This window comes from Rattus norvegicus, chromosome 9, assembly GCF_036323735.1.
Source record: "Rattus norvegicus strain BN/NHsdMcwi chromosome 9, GRCr8, whole genome shotgun sequence".
NCBI classification, from domain to species: domain Eukaryota; kingdom Metazoa; phylum Chordata; class Mammalia; order Rodentia; family Muridae; genus Rattus; species Rattus norvegicus.
Window position 1 is genome coordinate 43,940,436 of NC_086027.1, and position 21,736 is coordinate 43,962,171.

A 21,736-nucleotide genomic window follows, 5' to 3' on the forward strand; every position below is an offset into this window, starting at 1 on the left:
CGCAACCCTTTGTTTATTTGCCACGGTTAACCTAGATTCTGCTACAAGAATTCGACACCCGGAAACCACAGTACGAACAGCTCACAGCAGCTGGCCAGGGCATCCTGAGCAGGCCTGGGGAAGACCCCTCTTTGCATGGGATTGTAAAGGAGCAACTGGCAGCTGTGACCCAGAAGTGGGACAACCTAACAGGGCAACTGAGGGACAGATGCGACTGGATTGACCAGGCTATTGTCAAAAGCACACAGTACCAGAGCCTGCTGAGAAGTCTTTCCGGTACCCTGACGGAGCTGGATGAAAAGCTCAGCAGCAGCCTCATCTCAGGCACACTGCCCGATGCCGTGAACCAGCAGCTGGAGGCAGCCCAGAAGCTGAAGCAGGAAATCGAGCAGCAAACACCGAAGATCAAGGAGGCCCAGACGCTCTGTGAGGACCTGTCGGCACTGGTCAAAGAAGAGTACTTGAGAGCAGAACTGAGCAGGCAGCTGGAAGGCGTCCTAAAGTCCTTTAAGGATATTGAACAAAAGACAGGTTGGCCTCTCTTTTTCTATACCTATTTACTGGTCAGAAATCAGCGCCCTGGTCTTGCTGTTTCCGAGCTCTTGGTGATAATCCATGACTGCAAAGGGACCCTGCCCCAGCGGGCGCTGGTGCATGGAGAGCAGTTCTGTGGCAGTGTAGACGTTCTGCACGGATGAGACGGAGATGCTCTACACGCAGTCCACAGACTGCAAATGGCTTTAACTCCGTTGCTTTTTTTCTTAAATGCAAAGACACCTTTGCTGTGTTACATTGTCTCATTTCATCAGAAAAAGAGACACATGGTTATTTTAAAGGTTTCATGTCCTTCCTACTATTCCTTTGTATGAGGTGTCACAGAAAGGGTTTGTAGAGAATTGTGTGGATTTCTCTATGTTCTCTCACATGTAGTGACAATTGTGTGACAAATGGGTTGGCACTTATTAAATGCAACAGAGTGGACAAGGGTATTGCCTTAGAAGGACATGGTTCACTGGTCCGTTCTGTTTCAGAAGTCCTGCTGGGATCTAGCCCTTGCCTCTGGTCAGATCTGATTTGTTTTTTAATTGGCTCTGTTTTTATATTGATTACTGCACCCATTTGAGACTTCTGTGGCACCCGGACAGCATAGTGTAGTACATGGGCTCTGTGTGGGTGCTGTCCTGGCCTGACCTCAGAGTTGGACATACCTGGCAAATGACATAAACCCCCAGAATATGGACAAGTCAGACGAGTGGGGTGGGGGTTGTATTTGACATGAAGCGGGTCTACTGACAGCACACGTAAGACCTGCACAGGTTCAAACCAGACAAAATGGCAGCACTGAGAAGGGAAGGGGACACAAAGTCCCACCCTGACCAAGAAGCCATTTGCAATTGATACCTGCTGGGAAAAGAGAAATCTGTTTTCTACCAGGGAGTGTTACCAGGTATTAGCAACACTTCAGGGGAGGACCCATGGCTGGGCATAGGTGGTCTACACAAAACAGACTCCATAGATATCTCCCCTGCCCCGACCCCACTGTGTGTGTGTTGCGTGTGTGTGTGTGTGTTTCATATTGTTTTAATATTTTTTATCTTACTGATTCTTCTGGTTTTCTATTTTTTCTTTCTATCTGTCTGTCTGTCTGTCTGTCTATCTATCTATCTATCTATCTATCTATCGTTCTTTGTGTAACTTTGGCTGTCCTGAAACTCCCTCTATAGATCAGGCTAGCTTTGAACCCAGAGATCCGCCTGCCTCTGCCTCTTCCTCCTGAGGGCTAGGATCAGAGAGGGGTGTGCCACCACCTTCCAACTGCTCATTATTTTAGTTTTTACTGTTTTACTATTTTTATTTTAGACAGAGAAGGAAACACTCCAAGTTGTATGGGTAGAAAGGTGGAGAGATCTGGCAGGGGCTGGGGGAGGGGAATATATAATTGCAGTGTATTTATGATTAAAAGAAGAAGTGAGTGGGTGACGACAGCCCAGAGCTGTACTGTTGTTGATTGATCGTTCTGACGTGGAGAAGACAGTCTGAGAACAGATCTGGTATGCTGTGTCCACACCTTGTCCCTTCATTTATACCTATTTCCCCAGCCTTTGTCTTGCCCTCATAGCTGCCTTCTTGCCCCAGTGGCCTCCTATTGTATCTGTGTCTCCTTCCCCCACCACCCCTATTAATAGCTCAAGTTCGCTTATGGTTCAGTGCTAAAGGTCTGCTTTAGGATAACGTAATACCATCTTTGGGAGGTTTTTGTTGTTGTTTTTAATAGATAATGTTAAAAAAAAAGTCTTACAATACTGCATCTGTGGTCTCACTTCCAGAGAATCATGTTCAGCACCTCCAGTCAGCCTGCGCAAGCTCTCACCAGTTTCAGCAAATGTCTAAGGACTTTCAGGCGTGGCTTGACGCAAAGAAAGAAGAGCAGAGGAACTCTCCCCCAATATCCGCCAAGCTGGATGTCTTGGAGTCGTTACTCAAAGCGCAGAAAGACTTCGGCAAAACTTTCACCGAGCAGTCTAACATTTATGAGAAAACGGTTGCAGAAGGGGAAAACCTGTTGTCAAAGACACAGGGGGCGGAGAAGGCAGCCCTGCAGTTGCAGCTTAACACCATCAAAACAGACTGGGACCGATTCAGGAAGCAGGTGAAAGAAAGGGAAGAGAAGCTGAAGGAGTCGTTGGAAAAAGCCCTCAGATACAGGGAGCAGGTGGACACTCTGCAGCCGTGGGTAGACAAGTGTCAGCACAGCCTGGAGAGTGTAAAGCTCTCCCTGGATCCCGCTGACACAGAGCGCTCCATCACGGAGTTAAAGACTCTGCAGAAGGAAATGGACCACCACTTTGGAACGCTGGAACTACTGAACAATTCAGCCAATAGCCTGCTCAGCGTCTGCGAGGTAGATAAAGAAGTGGTCACGGAGGGGAATAAGTCACTGATCCAGAAGGTGAATGTTGTCACTGAGCAGCTCCAAAGTAAGAAGGTCTCCCTGGAGAACATGGCCCAGAAGTTTAAGGAATTTCAAGAAGTTTCCAAAGACGCCAAAAGGCAGCTTCAGGATACAAAGGAACAGCTAGAGGTCTATCAGTCCCTGGGACCCCAGGCCTGCAGCAACAAGCACCTCACCATGCTGCAGGCTCAGCAGAAGTCGCTGCAGACCCTGAAGCATCAGGTAGACTCGGCCAGAAGGCTTGCTCAGGACCTCGTGATGGAAGCCACAGACCCAAAGGGAACCTCTGACGTGTTGTCACAAGCGGAGACGTTAGCCGAAGAGCACAGGGGACTGAGCCAGCAGGTGGACGAGAAGTGTTCTTTCTTAGAAACCAAGCTGCAGGGTCTCGGCCACTTCCAGAATACCATCCGAGAGATGTTCTCTCAGTTTACGGAGTTTGATGACGAGCTGGATAGCATGGCTCCAGTGGGGAGAGACGTGGAGACACTGCAAAAGCAAAAGGCGTCCATGCAAACCTTTCTGAAGAAGCTGGAAGCCCTCATCACGAGCAACGACAGTGCCAACAGAACCTGCAAGATGATGCTAGCCACCGAGGAGACCTCTCCTGACCTTATCGGAGTCAAAAGGGACTTAGAAGCCTTGAGCAAGCAGTGCAACAAGCTGCTGGACCGAGCCAAGACCAGAGAGGAGCAGGTCAGTGGGGCCACGGAGAAGCTCGAAGAGTTCCACCGCAAGCTGGAAGAGTTCTCCACCCTGCTCCAGAAGGCTGAAGAACACGAAGAGTCCCAGGGCCCCGTGGGGACAGAGACAGACGCAATTAACCAGCAGCTCGACGTGTTTAAGGTAGGGAGGTCTTTCTTTTTCCTGAATGTCTTCATTATGAAAAGACGTTTCTAATTAGTGTGCAGAGGCAATTTTCTGCACGTTTGGTCGTCATTGTTTTCTTTAGCCGGCTAGAATGACTGCACACAGTATAGAAGCCTGAACGAGCCTATGTGGTTATAATATTCAGGTACTACAGTTCCAAGCTGACCTGGGATAGGGGTCCCCATGGGAAAAGGCCCAGAAGGTGTCACAAAGCCAAAGAGTAGTTGAGGAAGTTCCAAGCTAACCCTAACCTGACCTCAATGGGAGTCATTTCTGGTGCCATTTATAGCTGACGTCTGAGGTGACCAGAGCTGTATTTTGAATGGTGCTCTAGATGCTTGTCTCCCAGTAACTTAGTCTTTTCAAAACTGTTCTGTTTCTCTTTTCAAAGGAGCCTTCATCCTTCTAAGTTTAATTTCTCCTCTGCGCATGTTTTCTCGTGAAAGTTTATATATTTTTTAAGGCAGTATGCTACTTCATGTCCTAATGCTAGTTCTATACAGACCTTCCGCTTGTGCCTGACGAGATTAGAAGTAAGTTGTTTTCGATTGGAGCAAGCCATGTCTGCCACTTGATAAGCCTCGGTGATACTTAATAAATGGAACAGTACATTAAAACCCTGGCTGTTTCAGCGCCTTGGGGTTTGGGCCCATCTCTGAAAGCTGAAGCTATATCATGGCACGGTACAAAGATAGGCTCATTCCTGGAAACAAGCAACCTCAACAGAGTGTCGAGCATCTGCCGTGTGTATGCGTACACCACAATCCTTTTGAAGTTGTCCCGGGTCCTGTTCTGTTTCACTTTCTGTCAAAGACTAGTAGAGAGATATTGCACCGTTAACACATAGAGGAGAAAGGGCAAGCAAACAGAACCAGGATGTGTGAAACTGTAGTCTGGGCTCTCAACAGAAAGCATGAGAGACCTTGTGTTCAACTCTCAGGCTCCATTGTTTCCCATGGTGAAAAATGGAAAGTGAATGGTCCTCCGAACCTTTTTGTTGTTGTCGCATGGATACACGGTTTCCTTTGCTTGTGTTTAGTAACCGGCTTAAGAGAGTGAGATCTGGAAGATCACTTCAAACATCTGTCATCGCTGCTTGCTGCATGTTCTATGCCTTGGGAGCGTAGTCCCTTCAGGGCTGAAAAATCTGATGCTAAGGACCAGAGAGATGCAGACACGAATGGCATTTGTGTGTGTGTACTCTAAAAGCATAATAATGAGAGCAAGCAACAGGCCTGCACCCTGAGTTCACTCTGTGTCAAATGCTTTGTGGTATCAGCCAGGGAAAGTAGATGCCGTCCATCCCTCTCTCCTGCTATGCAGGGCAACGGGTGTCGATGGTTCACACAGGGTCACACAGGGTCACACAGGTGATGGCATCATAGCCCATGTATCTTGATGAGGAGCATGCAGTGCCTCACACCAGACTTGCTATTTGCTCTGAGAAATTTTCCTATCTCCTTTGTTGTAGCCTAAGTTATGGGCTTGAGTAACAAGCCGCTGTTACAGTTTGTTTTAGTCTAGAACATCAGGAACGCCCACTTAAGAGCAGTGTTGCCAGGAGGGACTTTGAGCAGGGTGTGTGAAGCTGCAGAAGCCAGTGTGGTGTCCGTGCTGTGAGGCCTGTGATAGTGAGCATCCCAGGGAGTGTGCATCCCAGGGAGTGTGCTTCCCAGGGAGTGTGCTTCCCAGTGAGTGTGCTTCCCAGTGAGTGTGCATCCCAGTGAGTGTGCTTCCCAGTGAGTGTGCATCCCAGTGAGTGTGCATCCCAGGGAGTGTGCATCCCAGGGAGTGTGCATCCCAGGGAGTGTGCATCCCAGGGAGTGTGCTTCCCAGTGAGCGTGCATCCCAGGGAGTGTGCATCCCAGGGAGTGTGCATCCCAGGGAGTGTGCATCCCAGGGAGTGTGCATCCCAGTGAGTGTGCATCCCAGTGAGTGTGCTTCCCAGTGAGTGTGCATCCCAGGGAGTGTGCATCCCAGGGAGTGTGCATCCCAGGGAGTGTGCTTCCCAGTGAGTGTGCATCCCAGGGAGTGTGCATCCCAGGGAGTGTGCATCCCAGCGAGTGTGCTTCCCAGTGAGTGTGCTTCCCAGTGAGTGTGCATCCCAGGGAGTGTGCATCCCAGGGAGTGTGCATCCCAGGGAGTGTGCATCCCAGGGAGTGTGCTTCCCAGTGAGTGTGCTTCCCAGGGAGTGTGCATCCCAGGGAGTGTGCTTCCCAGTGAGCGTGCATCCCAGGGAGTGTGCATCCCAGGGAGTGTGCATCCCAGGGAGTGTGCTTCCCAGTGAGTGTGCTTCCCAGGGAGTGTGCATCCCAGGGAGTGTGCATCCCAGTGAGTGTGCATCCCAGTGAGTGTGCATCCCAGGGAGTGTGCATCCCAGGGAGTGTGCTTCCCAGTGAGTGTGCTTCCCAGGGAGTGTGCATCCCAGGGAGCGTGCTTCCCAGTGAGCGTGCATCCCAGGGAGCGTGCATCCCAGGGAGTGTGCATCCCAGGGAGTGTGCTTCCCAGTGAGTGTGCTTCCCAGGGAGTGTGCATCCCAGGGAGTGTGCATCCCAGGGAGTGTGCATCCCAGTGAGCGTGCTTCCCAGTGAGCGTGCATCCCAGGGAGTGTGCATCCCAGGGAGTGTGCATCCCAGGGAGTGTGCTTCCCAGTGAGTGTGCATCCCAGGGAGTGTGCATCCCAGGGAGTGTGCATCCCAGGGAGTGTGCTTCCCAGTGAGTGTGCTTCCCAGTGAGTGTGCATCCCAGTGAGTGTGCATCCCAGGGAGTGTGCATCCCAGGGAGTGTGCTTCCCAGTGATTGTGCTTTCCAGTGAGTGTGCATCCCAGGGAGTGTGCATCCCAGGGAGTGTGCTTCCCAGTGAGTGTGCATCCCAGGGAGTGTGCATCCCAGGGAGTGTGCTTCCCAGTGAGTGTGCTTCCCAGTGAGTGTGCTTCCCAGTGAGCGTGCATCCCAGTGAGTGTGCTTCCCAGTGAGTGTGCATCCCAGTGAGTGTGCTTCCCAGTGAGTGTGCATCCCAGTGAGTGTGCATCCCAGTGAGTGTGCATCCCAGTGAGCGTGCATCCCAGTGAGCATGCATCCCAGTGTGTATCCCAGGGAGTGTGCATCCCAATGTGTATCCCAGGGAGTGTGCATCCCAATGTGTATCCCAGGGAGTGTGCTACTAGTGAGTGTGCATCCCAGTGAATGAGCTTCCCAGTGAGTGTGTGTCCCAGTGAGTGTCCTATTAGTGAGGTAGAACCAGACAGCTGGTCACCTTTGTGGTTTTTTTCCTCTATTAAAGCAGCAAACAGTCTTGCTTAAAATGCAGATCTTAGTTTAGTTCCTTTTAAGCTTTGGAACTTTACGAAAAAAAATCAGTGGGATAATTTGCGTCGTGTGAAATGCCAGTTGTTATAACTTTTAAGAATGAAACGGAAAAGCACCGAGGGGGGGTGGTGGCCTATTCTATAAGCTTTCAAATATAATCCAGTCTGGCATTAATCTGCCAAGTAATGTCATGGATAAACTGCTGGGCTGGTTTCTCTCAGTGTACATTGAACTGCTGAGAGCAGGACTGAAACCTAGTGGGTGGTTCATTGCCACATGACTTGCCAGTGGGGAGCCCATCATTCACCCTGCTTAAGATCTCCCTGCCCCCTCCCCCAAACAGAACTGAAGAAAATGCAGTTCTCATTGACTTTGTTTCCTTAAAAAGGAGACAAAAGCTATATATATGGTTACAAAATCAACTCTGCCACAGTCAGTGAAATCCTGTTATTCTGAATCAACTATTCCAGTTCACCATTCCTCAAAGGAAGATTGCAGAAATTTGGCAAAGGCTCCATGCCTCTTCAGCCAATGCCAGTTTCTAAACTATGTATTTGATTTCTTGGGCCTTCTGGTTTCCTAGTCACTGAACCGAAATCTACAGGGTGGGGTCCTTTGTCCACCATTGGGGGTTCACGGCATCTTCTTCCTTCTGCTGCCCGATGTGATAACCCCGTACAGACTGAAAATCAGAGTCAATCACATCTGTTGCTCAGGAGGAAGGAAAGCTACTGCGTTCCTCCTGAGTCCTGCCTGCAGGGCATAACTCAGGGTCACGTTCAAATGAAAGACACATTAAATAATATAGATGCTCACCTCTTTTTTTGCTAGTTAGTTAGTTAGTTAGTTAGTTAGTTATTTGTTGAGAAAGATCTGACCATGTCAACCTGGCTGGCCTAGAATTCTCTGTACAAACCAGTGTGACCTCCACCTCACAGAGCTCCACCTGTCTCTGCCTCCTGGGTGCCAGCACTAAAGGCATGCACCCCCAGATCCAGCATGCACATTCGTATTTATCTAACACATACATAACTGACTATACGGTCTAAGCAGTGATCCCTGTGATGTCATTAGCAGCCAATCAGATCCTCTCAGCACCATAATCCTTATCACCACACTGAACTGATTTAATTTCGGTGAAGATCGAAGAAACCAGACAACATTAATACTCGGCGTCACACCTCAGCTAGATCTGGATTCTGAACCACCGGCCCTGCTTTCCACTCTCTTCTTCCCTGCCGCCTCCGTTGTCATTCATTTTTGTCCCCACCACCAGCACTGATATAAGTGGATAGGAACTGGCAGTTCTGTCTTCAAAACAGAAGTAACATCTCAGAGAGCAGAGAATTCTTAAGTCAAGTTTAAATCAGGGACATAGACCGGAACTTGTTACTATACCATAACTTCAGTTCTGTCCAGGTGTGGGCATTACCTAACCCAAGCATTATTTGAATATTGGGCAAATAAAATGCAAAGTATGGTGGCGCTAGAGAAACCAGGTCAGAACATGTATGCACAGATTTCTTTTTTCCTTTTATTTTTTAAGATAGATAGATTGATTGATTGATTGATTGATTGATTATAAGTACACTGTAGCTGTCTTCAGACACACCAGAAGAGGGCATCAGATCCCATTACAGATGGTTGTGAGCCACCATGTGGTTGCTGGGAATTGAACTCAGGACCTCTGGAAGAGCAGTCGGTGCTCTTCACCACTGAGCCATCTCTCCAGTCCTACACAGATCTTTAATTATTGATTAAATGATCCTTCAAACAACTACTGGGGTATCACCATGTTTTTAAAGGTAAAATTAAAATGTCCAAACGTGTTTTAATGGTATTCACAGTTAGGAGAGATCAAAGACGATCGATCCATCCATTTTTGTTGGGAACTGCGGGAGTCAGATAACTGTTTTAGGAGGGGTTTTGGGTATGGATCACGGATAGTGGACTAGTATCTGTTACTGTTGGCCAGCCGGCTGCGTACCTTCCTTCAGTCAGGACTTTTGAGGTGAATATATTTTCATAGTGAAAACTACCCAGAGGGGCGGGCGTATAGCAACCTCACGTTCTCGAGCCACACCAGAGTGGTTGGGTCAGGGTTTTACAATGGAAGTGCTTCTAATGGACAGACAGAAGCCGCCTCCCCACGGGGAGGGCCCACCTCCACGCCTAAGCTGATGGCTGTGGTCAGGACTCCGTGTCCTGATGCCCTCTAACTGGCCTAACACATGGCCGCACTCCTCCCTCCATCCCATAAGGAACATAGGAATCTGGAAGGACTGTCAAAGGGCGTTTGAGGGCTGGCAAGATGGCTGCAGTAGTAAAGGTCTTTGCCACCAGACCTGTGTCCCAAGTTCTGTCTGACAAAGGGGAAGAACTAACTCCTACAAGGTGACCTCCGACCTCTGCGTGCATGTTATATCAGATATTTATTCTCCCCCCCAACACACACACACATAGACACACACACACAGAGACACACACACACAGACACACACACACAGACACACACAGAGACACACACAGACACACACACAGACACACACACACTCACACAGATGTACACACACACACAGACGCGCATGCACACATACACAGACACACACAGATGCGCGCACACACAAACACACACAGACACATATACAAACACACACGCACGCACGCACATCTATAATCGTCACAGTAGCAAGATTGCATTGCTCCTCTTATCCCTGTTTTGATGTGGAAGGTGTTTTCATGTTCTGCTCGGCTCTTGTTCTCCAAAGGAAATTGAATGGAGTCGCTCATGCGTGTGTCTCGTTTGCCTGCTCTGTGGCCTTTAAATTTTTTATGAGCTCGTAGATATCTCCATGTATCCAACTAGTAAGACTCGTCCGCCGGTCACGATCCACAGAATGCTTTTAACCACCTAGAGACCTCACCAAAGGTGGGGCAGATGCATGCTGCCAGTGCCGCCATTACTGTGGGAAGGACGGTGCGTGCTCGTCAGAGAGCCTGAGTACAGCTTCCGTCAAATCAGACACCAAACCTATTCGGGGCTTTTCAACGTATTCCCTTCATGCTCCTTCTCGAATCACTCGCTGGCGAAACAGCTACCTCATACTCGGGCAACTCTGCTCAAGCCCTGCAGTCACGTGTGCGATGGTTATCACCATAGAAACTGTAGGGCGTCCCCGGTTTTCTTTAGCCAATGGCCTGTCAGCCTTAGAGAGAACTTTACAAATCATTGACCTTCTCACATGAAGGCTGCTTCATCACCATGGAGCTGTTGGGCCAGGCGAGGGTGTGGTCCGCTCTCATGGATGATAAAGCCATGTGTTTACATTTTCTCCACTCCATGGTGTCATGAATGTAGCATCTCTAGCCTCTCAGTATTGCAGTAAAAATAAAAAAGCGGCAGGAACCGGTTCCCTCACGTACCCTTGTACCGGGTTGCACTCTGGCTAGATCAGGCTCTGGCAGGGCCATTAGAACCAGTGCTAATTTATCTCGGCAGCTCCACGCTGCCCCCATCTACTTTCTGACCCTCTGTCTGAGAGCCATTCCAACCTGGCACCCTGTCAGGCCGCCCCACCCTCACTCACAGTTCCCTTGGCTGGTTCCCACCACGCCAGGCGTACACATCCCAACTCCATGGCGGGGCCCAGCACATCCGGCCACCATACACTCTCTTGAATTCAATTAAGTCACCACGTGACAGAACACACCACACAATAGCCTCTAATTCAATTGATAAGATGTAATTTGCCCATCCAGACAGCACAAAATCCTGTACACATCCACCCCTTAAGAATAGTCATAACAACCTGTAACTCTTAACATCCGCCTCCATGTTCTTTCTCTCAGCTCCCGCCTCCTCTTCCTTCCTAAAACTTTTCTCCAGCCCATCCTTCCTTCTCGTCCAGTGACAGGCCTCATTCTGTCCCGTACCTGCCTTCACCTGCATAATGACATCAACCTACATCTCAGGTCCAAAATTTCTGTTTGGGGTTTTATAAAGTTAGCTTTTTATGACTTCCACAGAGTGATTTGTTGCCCTCGGTAATGAGATTACTTGCAAGAACTGTCCTTTAGGAGGAAATCACTTGGGAAGAATTGGTTGACAGGAGTTGCTGTTGTTCAGTTAGTTCTGGCGGCAGGCCTGAGTGGACGGGAGGGAGTTTAGCTAGATCACCTCTAGACATAACAAGGCAGGTTCCATCTTGAAAACAGCACTGTTGGCTTTATGTGAGCTAAAGTGGGGGGGTGACAGCTTTTAGGGAAACCTTCTTACCAACTGTATTTTTCTATCCCAAAAATGTGGGTGCACTCTGACAATTCGTGATTAGTATTTATTACAGCGTAGTGTGTCCTGATTTCACCAGCAGTGGGGGCTGGCACGTTTGGAGTAGAACACAGAACAAACGTAAGGTGACAGTCGGGTCAAGTTTTGTTCACAAACTTGGCCTTTTATGTTAATAGGTGCAGCTTTCCGTGTGATGTCAAGTACTATGTCTGTGTGAACTGTTGCTAGACATCTCAGCACACTACAAATAATACAGTAATTAACTCGAACCAGAATACAATAAACAGAAATCACAAAGACGATAAGGCTTCACACTTACACGTAATCAGCTAGCGCACATTTTCCCGTGGTGCTTCCTGCCTCCAAACTGCTCCGGGTTCAATTTATTGTTTTTATTTCCCATTATGCTTTAAGGTGGGGGGAGGACGGTGATGTTGATGTCATCCCCTCCCCCACTGTCCCCGGTGCTCGCTTTGAATGCTGGAGTTTACTAATGAATTATCTATAACTTTTTTGTTCAATGCACTGCCTGTCTGGAGCTAAGTTTACATGTTCCGCCCAGCCTTTCATAAGGCTGGGATAATACTGTGGTAATGATGAGGTCTAAAGAGGGCTGAGTTAGGTTGGCCGCTCTTTATGAAAAGCTGTATAAGGACCTCACACTGTGTGGAGAAAGGTACCCCCAGATTTCGCGGAAACTTTACCACTATTATTATTATTACTAATATTATTATTATTCTATTATTAGAAGCACTCTGTGCTTCTAAGGTAGTAAGTGGGAGTTTGAAAATAGAACCCTTGATCTCTACCAACTCCCAGCCTCAGAGGCCATCCTGTGCTCCAACCTGGTAGCTGCAGACACACTGTGTGTCCACGCGCACACGTGTGCTTGGACATGACAGATTCGTGTGCTCAGTTCTGGACCATGATAATAGAAATCAATGTCTCGATGTTGGTGGGTATTCTGTAGCTGGCTTTTCTTTATGAATGTCCGCAGAAGTGTCCTTTTCAGCTTAAGAGTGTGTCTAGGGGGCTGGGGATTTAGCTCAGTGGTAGAGCGCTTACCTAGGAAGCGCAAGGCCCTGGGTTCGGTCCCCAGCTCCGAAAAAAAGAACCAAAAAAAAAAAAAAAAGAGTGTGTCTAGTAATTGCTGAGCTCGAGTTCCAGTTGTGGATGTGTTTTTCTTCAGCTTGCAGGTTTATAAGGTAACTTTGGGATGCTTAAGTTACAGAAGTCTCCCCCACACGCTATCGTAAAATTACTCCACTACTTTCTTCGACTGGGGGTCAGGACAGCCACATTTTGTTCATGAATGATTGCTCTGTGGGATTTTTTTTTTCAAGTCTGACTGCCTCTGTAATTACCTATTTATCTGGCGGCTTTGCTTTATTTCATAATAGAGTGGATAGGGTTTATTAAATAATTCTTGTCATTTCTGCCAAAAAAAAAAAAAGCTAAAGTTTGGCTGGCTGAACTTACTTTAAAAAAAAACCTGTTTTTATAGAACATTTGTTGAACAGATAAAAATCTATATCTGTGATCTTATTAAATAACTTCAGCCCGTTTCGAGGTGTTCCTCTCAGCCGGGGCTTGCACTAATCTCAAGGGGTCTGCGTGGATGTTAGTAACTACAAATGTTCATGTCAGCAGTGTTGGGGCGAGGTACCCGTGGGGTCCTTTAATGTGCAGAACTGTCGGTTTAGAAATTGGCCTATAAAGGGGGGTATGATAAAACACTCAACTTCAAAGTGAGCCTGTTGGTCCTGCTTAAACGGATTCGTGATGGCAGGAGGACAAGGACCTGGCCGCCCCCAACCCCCACTCCCTCCACGCTCCAACCCACCCCCTCCCCCATGTCCTGCACTTTGAGTTAGCAGTCTGAGCCAGCGTTGGGAATGGCTGCCCCTGCGCCGCGCCGCCTGTGTCAGGTTGCCGCCTCTGCCCCACCGATCCCTCCGGGATATCTGAACCCGGCTGCCCTCTCCCAGCTGCAGACCCCGGGCTGCTCCGCGCTGATGTCACCAAGCTGTTGCATTACAACCTCGAGGTTCCTCCCCCTGGAACCGCCCTAGGCTGGGGAAGAGGCTGAGTTGGGCAGGATGATTGCAAAGTTAAGTCACGGGAGGGCGGAGCGGCGAGCGGAGCGGAGCGAGCGGGCAGGCGTCGGCGGCCCCCGCCGGATCAGATCGATGCCGCCGGGGCTGGGTGTGCTGCGCGGCCCCGCTGCCCCGACGCAGCCCGAGCCCCGGCGGGAGCGGCCGCAGCCTGCCAGGCCGGAGGGCAGCGGTTGGGGCTTCAACTGGTTGCCAACTGCCTGTGCCTCGGAGGAAGACCGGAGTTTGTGCTGCAGCCTCCTCAGGTGGAATAAACTTTCAGGAAGATCAGATAAGAATCTTGGGGTGGGGAGGATTTCTTATTTTAAAAGAGAAACTTGTTATAGTAAGACATGCTGTTTGACTGTTTGATGGTTGCTGGATTTTAATGCCCTGGCTCTTTGCCCTTGGGTAATTCTGGATAACCTCAAAGAAGCTTAAAATGGGAAGAAAAAAACTGCCTTTAGGATCGAGTTTATTTATGTATGGCTCCCCCTCCCAGCCAAAAGAAAAACCTTAACTTTTTATACAACATCAAACTTAACTTATTTTTCTCCAAAGAACCATCCTGTGCCTTCTGAACAGTACATGGCCCTTGTGTTTTTCTGGGTTTTCTGAAGCGGTTTATCTGTAGAGGACATGGAGTTTCACAGGACATCTCTAAGTGGATCACAGTCAGCCGGAGTTCTGCCGAAGTTAACACCCAGCCCGTTAACATGCTTGCTCGTTTGGAAATTTTAATCTGGAAACCTCAAGCAAAGCTAGAGTACAATGAGACACGGACTCACAGGGGAATCTTTCCGGTGTTTAAGCCACAGTTAGCTGTGTGCTCCTGTGTATCTGCTTTGGGACGGAGTGAAAGGGAACTTTCACAGAACTCCGGGAGGTGGAGTGAGCTAAATTCTCTGCCTTGGTGCGCTTTGCCTCTTAGAAGCAGGTAAAAGGGCAGCTTCACTTTCACAGCGGGACTGCTTCGTGACTATCCACACCTCAGACACCATGCCTCCTTGTTTACCCTTGCTGGATGCATCATAGCTCCGTCCACAGATAGTCCTTCCTGGAAAATGCTTTACCGAACTCCTTCCCCTCGGTGTCAAAAGCTGCGATCATTGTTTTGAGTGTCTGCGAAATGGGGAAACCACTCAGCAGACCAGACTGTCTCCGCCAGAACCCTCCGTGCGTAGGGAAGGGGGAAGAGGAGGAGGACCTGAACATCGAAGACTGCTACGTCCCACAACGGTCCATCTACGACACGGTTAGACTAAATGAGCAGATAGACTCCGGTTCCAAAGGCAGCCTGTCCTCGAGGCACTTCACCGATCGGACTTTGCCCTACAGTCACAGGACACTGGACGTTAGCTCCCTGTGCTCCAATGGTGCCCTTTCCTCTTCCAGCGTATTCGAGCTGAGAGGTCGGGAAGCTAACAAGCTAGATGAAAAGATGATCTTTGATGCCCTCAAACTAAACAGCGACGTCATCCGAAACACAGGTTTCCCCAAACCCAAGTCTCAGGCAGAAAAGAAAGAGCACAGGCGGTCCTGGAGGATGTTTGTCCCAGCCAACGTTATGGATCACGCAAACAAAAGCGAAAGCTCTTTTGTGGAGCCTTCTGACTCGTCAGATGCTGTCCCGAAGGCCAGCAAGTGCAGATGGGGTACTAGCTCTCAAACCTCAGAAGAGGAGGACTCTGGCTTATGCAGCCCCCCAGCTGAGAAAGAAGAAAAGCCAGGCTTTGTAAGTGGAGAGCAGCCACAGATTAGAAGCCTCTCTTCTGCTGAAGACATTCATACTCCAGAGCAAGACAGGCCATTTTTTTCTGCTAATTCTGTTAGTGAGCAGAAAATCCCACTGCTCTCAGGCAGAAGTGCCCACCCCTGTGATGACATCCAAATGATTCTACAGGATGTCTCCTCACTCAGGGGGAGCAAGCGTGTGAATGCTCAGAGGGCACTCCATGGTGAAAACGATTGCGTGCAGAACCCTTTGAGAGAGAGTACAAAGTGCAGTGCATTGGTCGTGCCAAGAGATGGGGCAAACAAGTGGATTTCCAACTCTGAAGACCAGGAGAAAGCTTTGAAACAAGGGGAGTCCCAAATCACGGCACACAGGAGGGAATGTAGGAAGGGACCCCTACTGGATTTAGACCTCTCGCCCACAGACCTCCTAGGGGAACAGCTTGGAGACTTTGGTAGCACAGCTTTGCTAGAAAACGTGATGCTGTTGACACAGTATGATTCAGAAGAGCACAGCAAGGTGTCTAAGGGTAATCTAGAGGCTCCCTTCTCTGCCCAGGAGATAGAGGTGACCCAGAAGAAAAGCCCCCTCCAATTCATACCAGTAAAAAGGAAAACAGGGCCCAGAAAAACAGGGGTCCAGGCAGGAGCATCGGACACAGTCTGCAATGGCTTTCAGTTGGTACAGGTAATTAATGGAATTGCAAAAACGCAGCCGCAGCTGCTGCTATGTGGTTCTGTTTCAGATTGGTCAAGAATGATTTTAAAAGCGATTCATCTTGGGGCTTGGTTAGCACCTTGCCAGATGCCCGCAACAGATAAGTCCGTTGGCGTAACAGATTAATTAGGGATTGTTAGGGAATGATCCTTCCCAGATGTGGTGGTGCAGACAGTTGCTGTCGAGGTTCATTCAGAATCCCCACCCCCACCCCTCACCGTTAATTTAGGTTCACGTTAGGTTTTGGCACAAATTGTGGTTGAAAACAGTGCCGTATAAGGGCAGTTGTATTGAGTTTATTAAGCACCAAAAGGCTTAGTCATAAAGGTACAAACACAGTATTACATTGTCGTGGCCCGAAAAGCCCTCCACCCACCCAGCTTACAGGAGGCCCTGCACAAGAGAGGAGAGAAACTTTTGTGTTTTCTCAGGCACGGTAGACCCTAACTCCTCAGAGTTGCAGATGAGGTAAGAAAGTAAAGGGCGCAGCCTCGCAGCCTCGTGATAAGTGGAGGTTTGTCTGTCAAGCCTGTAATTTTTTTCTTCCCACTCAGATTCAAGTTCAGCTATTTTGGTGCTCCCCCTTGACTCCCCAAGTGAACTTCACCTCAGAGTTAACCTCGCTTTATTTTTAAGTTCTCCTGTTTGTGCGCTCCAAGCCTGCATGCATATGTGAGGGGGCAGGGCATGGCTTTATAGGTATTTGTTACCACTAAGAGACAGGGGATTTAAACAGTACCAGAGTCCTGCTCTTCCTGTGTCCCGCTGTCCACACCTTTCCCTGAGTACACGCAAACACTCTGCTGACTTCAGGGTCTAGCAGAACGCCTCTCTCTGTAAAGCATGCGATAGCTCGCGTGGAAGTGTTCTTGTTTTGTTGTTTTATCCTAACCTAGCTGGTAGCCATAGCCATTCTGAAGAATTCTGGAAAATAATCACTGGGTCATGCAGACCTGCGCTGGTACAAACCCTTCATTTAGCCAAGACCAGGGTTGCAGACGGCTTACTAGAGCATCGTATTAGTAAGAGTTTTGCCCTGAAAACTAAGAGGGAAATAAAAGCTATCCCCCAAAAGGTCATATAATGTACAAGAGGTGTAAGAGTGGGGCCGTTCTCTTGACCCTGTTTGTATCTCTTTGTAAGTCGTTGAACATACTCCAAGCTCTTACTTAGCTCCTGGAAGTGGTAACTCAGAGCCTCCTGTAGAGAAACAGTATCGCCAAAGTCTTTAGCCACTGCCCGTGGCCATTTTCTGTTGACACGCCCAGCACATCACACCCTTTTGAAAACTTACAACGTCTGAACTTTTCTCCTCCGCAACTGGGGATCCTGCCGCCTTCGTTTACGTCCAGCTAAGTTCTTACGGTTGCTCCTTTGACATCGAAACCTTAGCTGGCGTGGGAAGGTCAGTATACGTTTCCAGTGGAAAAGGCAGCTCGAACATTTTGTTACCAGGGAACGTTCAGAGGAAACAGTGGCCCGTTTGTTTGCTATGCCCGACGTACTCGTTCTTACAGTAAAAGTAGAACTACCCAGCATGCTCAGCACTGGGCCAGGGTCTGGGGAGTTGTCTCCTTGGCCCCTGTGTCCTTCGCAGCTGCTTTTCAACCTGTCATCCTCTCCTGAGGTGCTTCTTTAATATCTCTGCCTTTCTTATGTTTCCATATGTCCTGATTAAGCAACCATTAGTAATTTTGTGGTGTGCTCCAGTGTAATGACTCAGAGTCCCAAACTTTATTTTACCTTAATATCTGTGTAAAGTTTTGTTACCGCGTAAAGAATAATTGATTTTTTTTCTCATGACACTCTCCCGGCCCTGCATTATAAACATCTATTGTATAATCCACGGGAAAAATGATGCGCTACCATCAAAATTACCTGGAAAGCGGTGTATAGCCTCCGCCCAAGATAGATGTCTCTTTTCTGTGTTGGTACCAATCGAGCAAATAACTATGGAGTGCATATTACTACCCAGGTACCGTAGCAGGCCCAGGATGTAGACCTATAACTCTCCTAAGCAAAGGGAGTGCTTTCTGTGGAATCTGCTTTTTAACCTAATGCAGTGCATCCTTCGTGAGTCACTGGCAACTGAGAGACAGAACGCCGGATAGGGTGGGCAGAAGAGCATAGAGTACTGGAGCAGTGTGGACAGCAAATTCCCAGGTAGCAGTGGACAAAGAGAAACCGGAGGTGCTGTGCAGGGCGCCATCATTTCAGTCATGCCTGCCTCCACAACCTTCTCTGTGTCTTCAGTGTAGGGCTTTCTCCCCAGTCCTTTCCCCGTGTCCCAAAGCTTGTTCGTGTTCTGTTCACATTGTTTTAGTCTCTGGCTCTTATTGAATGATTAATGTCCTCCCTCTCCTGTCTTAAGGAGCTCCTGCCCTGTCTCCCGTGTGCTCCGTTCTGTTGTCATAGCTTCCCACTAACAGATTTAAATGGGACTGACTTACTGAGTGTCTTAGTGAGGGTTTTACTGCTGCGAACAGACACCGTGACCAAGGCAACTCTCATAAAGGACAACATTTAACTGGGGCTGGCTTACAGCTTCAGAGGTTCAGTCCGTTATCATTAAGGCGGGAGCATGGCAGCATCCAGGCAGGCATGGTGCAGGAGGAGCTGAGAGTTCTACATCTTCATCTGAAGGCTGCTAGTGGAAGACTGACTTCCAGGCAACTAGGATGAGGGTCTTAAAGCTCACCCCACAGTGACACACCCACTCCAACAAGGCCACACCCACTCCAACCAGGCCACACCCACTCCAACAAGACCGCACCCATTCCAACAAGGCCACACCTTCTAATAATACCACTCCCTGGGCCATCACACTGATTTTTGGGTTCCCCCCCCCCCAAGCATCATTTCAACTTTAATTTTCTCAAGCAATTCTATGTCTTTATTGGATTCTATTTTGTATTTTGTAGAAAGCCCACTTCCTTTTCATTCAGTTCTTTGTTTTTGTCCTTTTGTGGTCCATTCTTACCCCCTTTGAGTGCTTTGAACATAGTGTGGCGATTCTGTCAAATTCTTTGACTGCAAGTTTTTCCAAGGTGTTTCCATTGGGAGCCATACTTACAGATCGGTGATCTCAGGGAAAGACATGTTACATGTCTTGGGTTTTTGTTTGTTTGTTTCTTTGTTTTGTTTTTAAATTGGTCTTGTTTCCGTGCTACAACTTGTGAGCCCAAGTTGGGTGTTTCTTCCTTGTTTTTATGTTCAAAATCAGAGTCCCTCTTCTTTCAGTGGAGGTGATTCAGTGTTCAGAGAGGACCGTGTCCTCCTAGTCATGAGGTACGATTTCTCTCTGTGAAACCGATATTCAGGGCCAAAGGCTCTAACCTTACTCTTACTCTCAGGGTCAGGTACAGCCCCTCCTCTCTGGGTCCACCTGATGCGTATGGGACCTACCCTGTGTTGCCTTACGCCTTCCCCTGTGTCTACACCTTCTGCTGTGGTGGTTACGGAAGTGCCTATGCTTTTCCATTTGCTGCTGTTAGACTTTGGTCCCTGGGATAGGCATGTTCTTGACCTCTTGACCTATTTTGTTGTGTTGCCAGTGTTCTGATCTGCATCTCAAGCTTTAGTAGCCAGCTATCCGGACTGCATGAGTGGATGTCCTTACGAGCCCCCATGAGAATTCCTTGACTTAGGCGGCATCAACTTACCATTTACTCATCAGTGGGATTTTGGGGTTTTTTTGCATATTTTTTATCATAGTTAAATTACGATGATAGGAAATGTCACTAGACTCATCTTGGTTTTTGTAGGTGATCTTCCTAAATGTATGTAGAATATATAATTAAAGGCCACAAGCTGATATTTCATACTCACAAGGTAATGGTAAATGATGTCTTGGTACCAACAGTTCACTTCAGCGACCGATGCTGGTTTCCACTACGTAATAAATAAGCATGTAGTCTTTACACGTCTGGTCGTCATTTAATGCTAAAATTCTTACAACACGGTTCTCCCAACCTGCAGATATTCCAGAAAGAAGAGATCGAACCCTTGCAGGCGAAGCAGCAAGATGTGAACTGGTTAGGCCAAGGCCTTATTCAGAGCGCAGCTGCAAACACCTGCACTCAGGGTTTGGAGCATGACCTGGACAGCATCAATGCAAGGTGGAAGACCCTCAATAAGAAGGTAGTCGCTCGGTCCCTTTGACTCCGTAGTAATTTTCGCTTCCACCTTTCACGACTAACAGTCACAATCATACTAGTAGCCACACTGGCCCAAATGCACTTGTTCTTCTTGTGTTGTACACTAAGTGGCCGTTCATGGGTTGAGACGGGATTCCTCCCACCCACATCCCAACCTTGGCAGAGATGTGGCCACAGACCCAGCAGGTATACTGGAGGCAGCCATTGTGGGTGGCCCTGTGTTGAAAGAGCCTCATCGTCGTGCAGTGGTAACTTGTTTGCCCCTGGGACTCCCTGACTTGAAGGGATGCAGGCTCCCTGTTGTGCTAACCTTTCTTGGGGAGAGGCAAGGGAACATCCATCCACCCAAATGGGCACTAACAGCAGACCAACGTGGGATTTCACTGAAGTCCATCTTGATGAGACCAATGAGTTTATTGGAGTTTTTTTCTACAGGGAACAAGTGAGGGGTGATCCCCTACACCCCCCTAAGTCACCACAAAGACCCATCCCCTCATGGATAGCATTAACCTTACACTCCTGTATAGCTTACCATCACCCACTTGCAGCTTGCAGCTGGGAGATGGAGTAATAGGAAGCCCAGAGTAGGCTCTGCAGCCCTCCCTAGAGAGTGTCTGTAGCTCCATCACCATACACCTAGCTGCCACTCTGTCATTTTACTCTGCTTGGCATAGCAACAGTGGCAAGGTATGAGACTGGCATCTGGTTATGAACAGAGAAGAAAGCACCATAAACACATATGGGTGCTCTGTGTGCTCATACACAAAGGCACACACACACAAAGGGAGAAGGAGGGTGTCTTAGTTAGGGTTTTACTGCTGTGAACAGACACCATGACCTATGCAACTCTTATAAGGATAACATTTAATTGGGGCTGGCTTACAGGTTCAGAGGTTCAGTCCATTATCGTCAAGGCGGGAGCATTGGCAGCATCCAGGCAGGCATGGTGCAGGAGGAGCTGAGAGTTCTACCTCTTGTTGCAAAGGCAACTAGGAGACTGGCTTCCAGGCAGCTAGGACTAGGGTCTTAAAACCCCTGCCCACAGTGGCATGCCTACTCCAATAAGGCCACACCCACTCCAACAAGGTTACACCTCCTCCTAAAAGTGCCACTCCCTGGGCCAAGCCTATACAAACTATCACCGAAGGGAAGAGGAAGTGTGGCCAGGTCTGGAATAATGATGAAAAGTAGTGTCTGGTGGGCAGATTTCTTTGTCTTTTTGTTTATTTGGTTGTTTGGTTGGTTTGGTGTTTTTGTTTTGTTTTTAATGAAAGAAATAAGTTGAAACAACTGGATACATTGTAACAACTGGACCCTTACAGGTGGCTCAACGAACATCCCAGCTGCAAGAGGCCCTGCTCCACTGTGGACGGTTCCAGGATGCCCTGGAGTCCTTGCTCAGCTGGATGGCAGACACGGAAGAGCTTGTGGCCAATCAGAAGCCTCCATCAGCAGAGTTCAAAGTGGTGAAGGCCCAGATACAGGAGCAAAAGGTAAGTTAGCAATGCCTTTGTTCAGCCTCACATAAAAAAAATCTTTAAAATGACAATAAAAGCGTGCCTCCCTTGGGTACTAACAGGATGTCACAGTCACACCTTGTCACTATTTTCGATA

General features: G+C 48.5%; 1 protein-coding gene across 33 annotated transcripts in view; it reads left to right on the forward strand.

The window, feature by feature from the left end:
* The window catches only part of Dst (dystonin), a 393,820-nt gene that overhangs the window by 308,720 nt on the left and 63,364 nt on the right, over window positions 1-21,736 (forward strand). For all 33 annotated transcript variants that reach the window (XM_017596770.3, XM_017596775.3, XM_017596773.3 and 30 more), the window contains 4 exons: window positions 36-531; window positions 2,328-3,799; window positions 19,944-20,105; window positions 21,445-21,615. In XM_017596770.3, coding sequence (XP_017452259.1) covers window positions 36-531; window positions 2,328-3,799; window positions 19,944-20,105; window positions 21,445-21,615 — 2,301 coding nt within the window. The remainder of the gene's footprint in view (window positions 1-35; window positions 532-2,327; window positions 3,800-19,943; window positions 20,106-21,444; window positions 21,616-21,736) is intronic.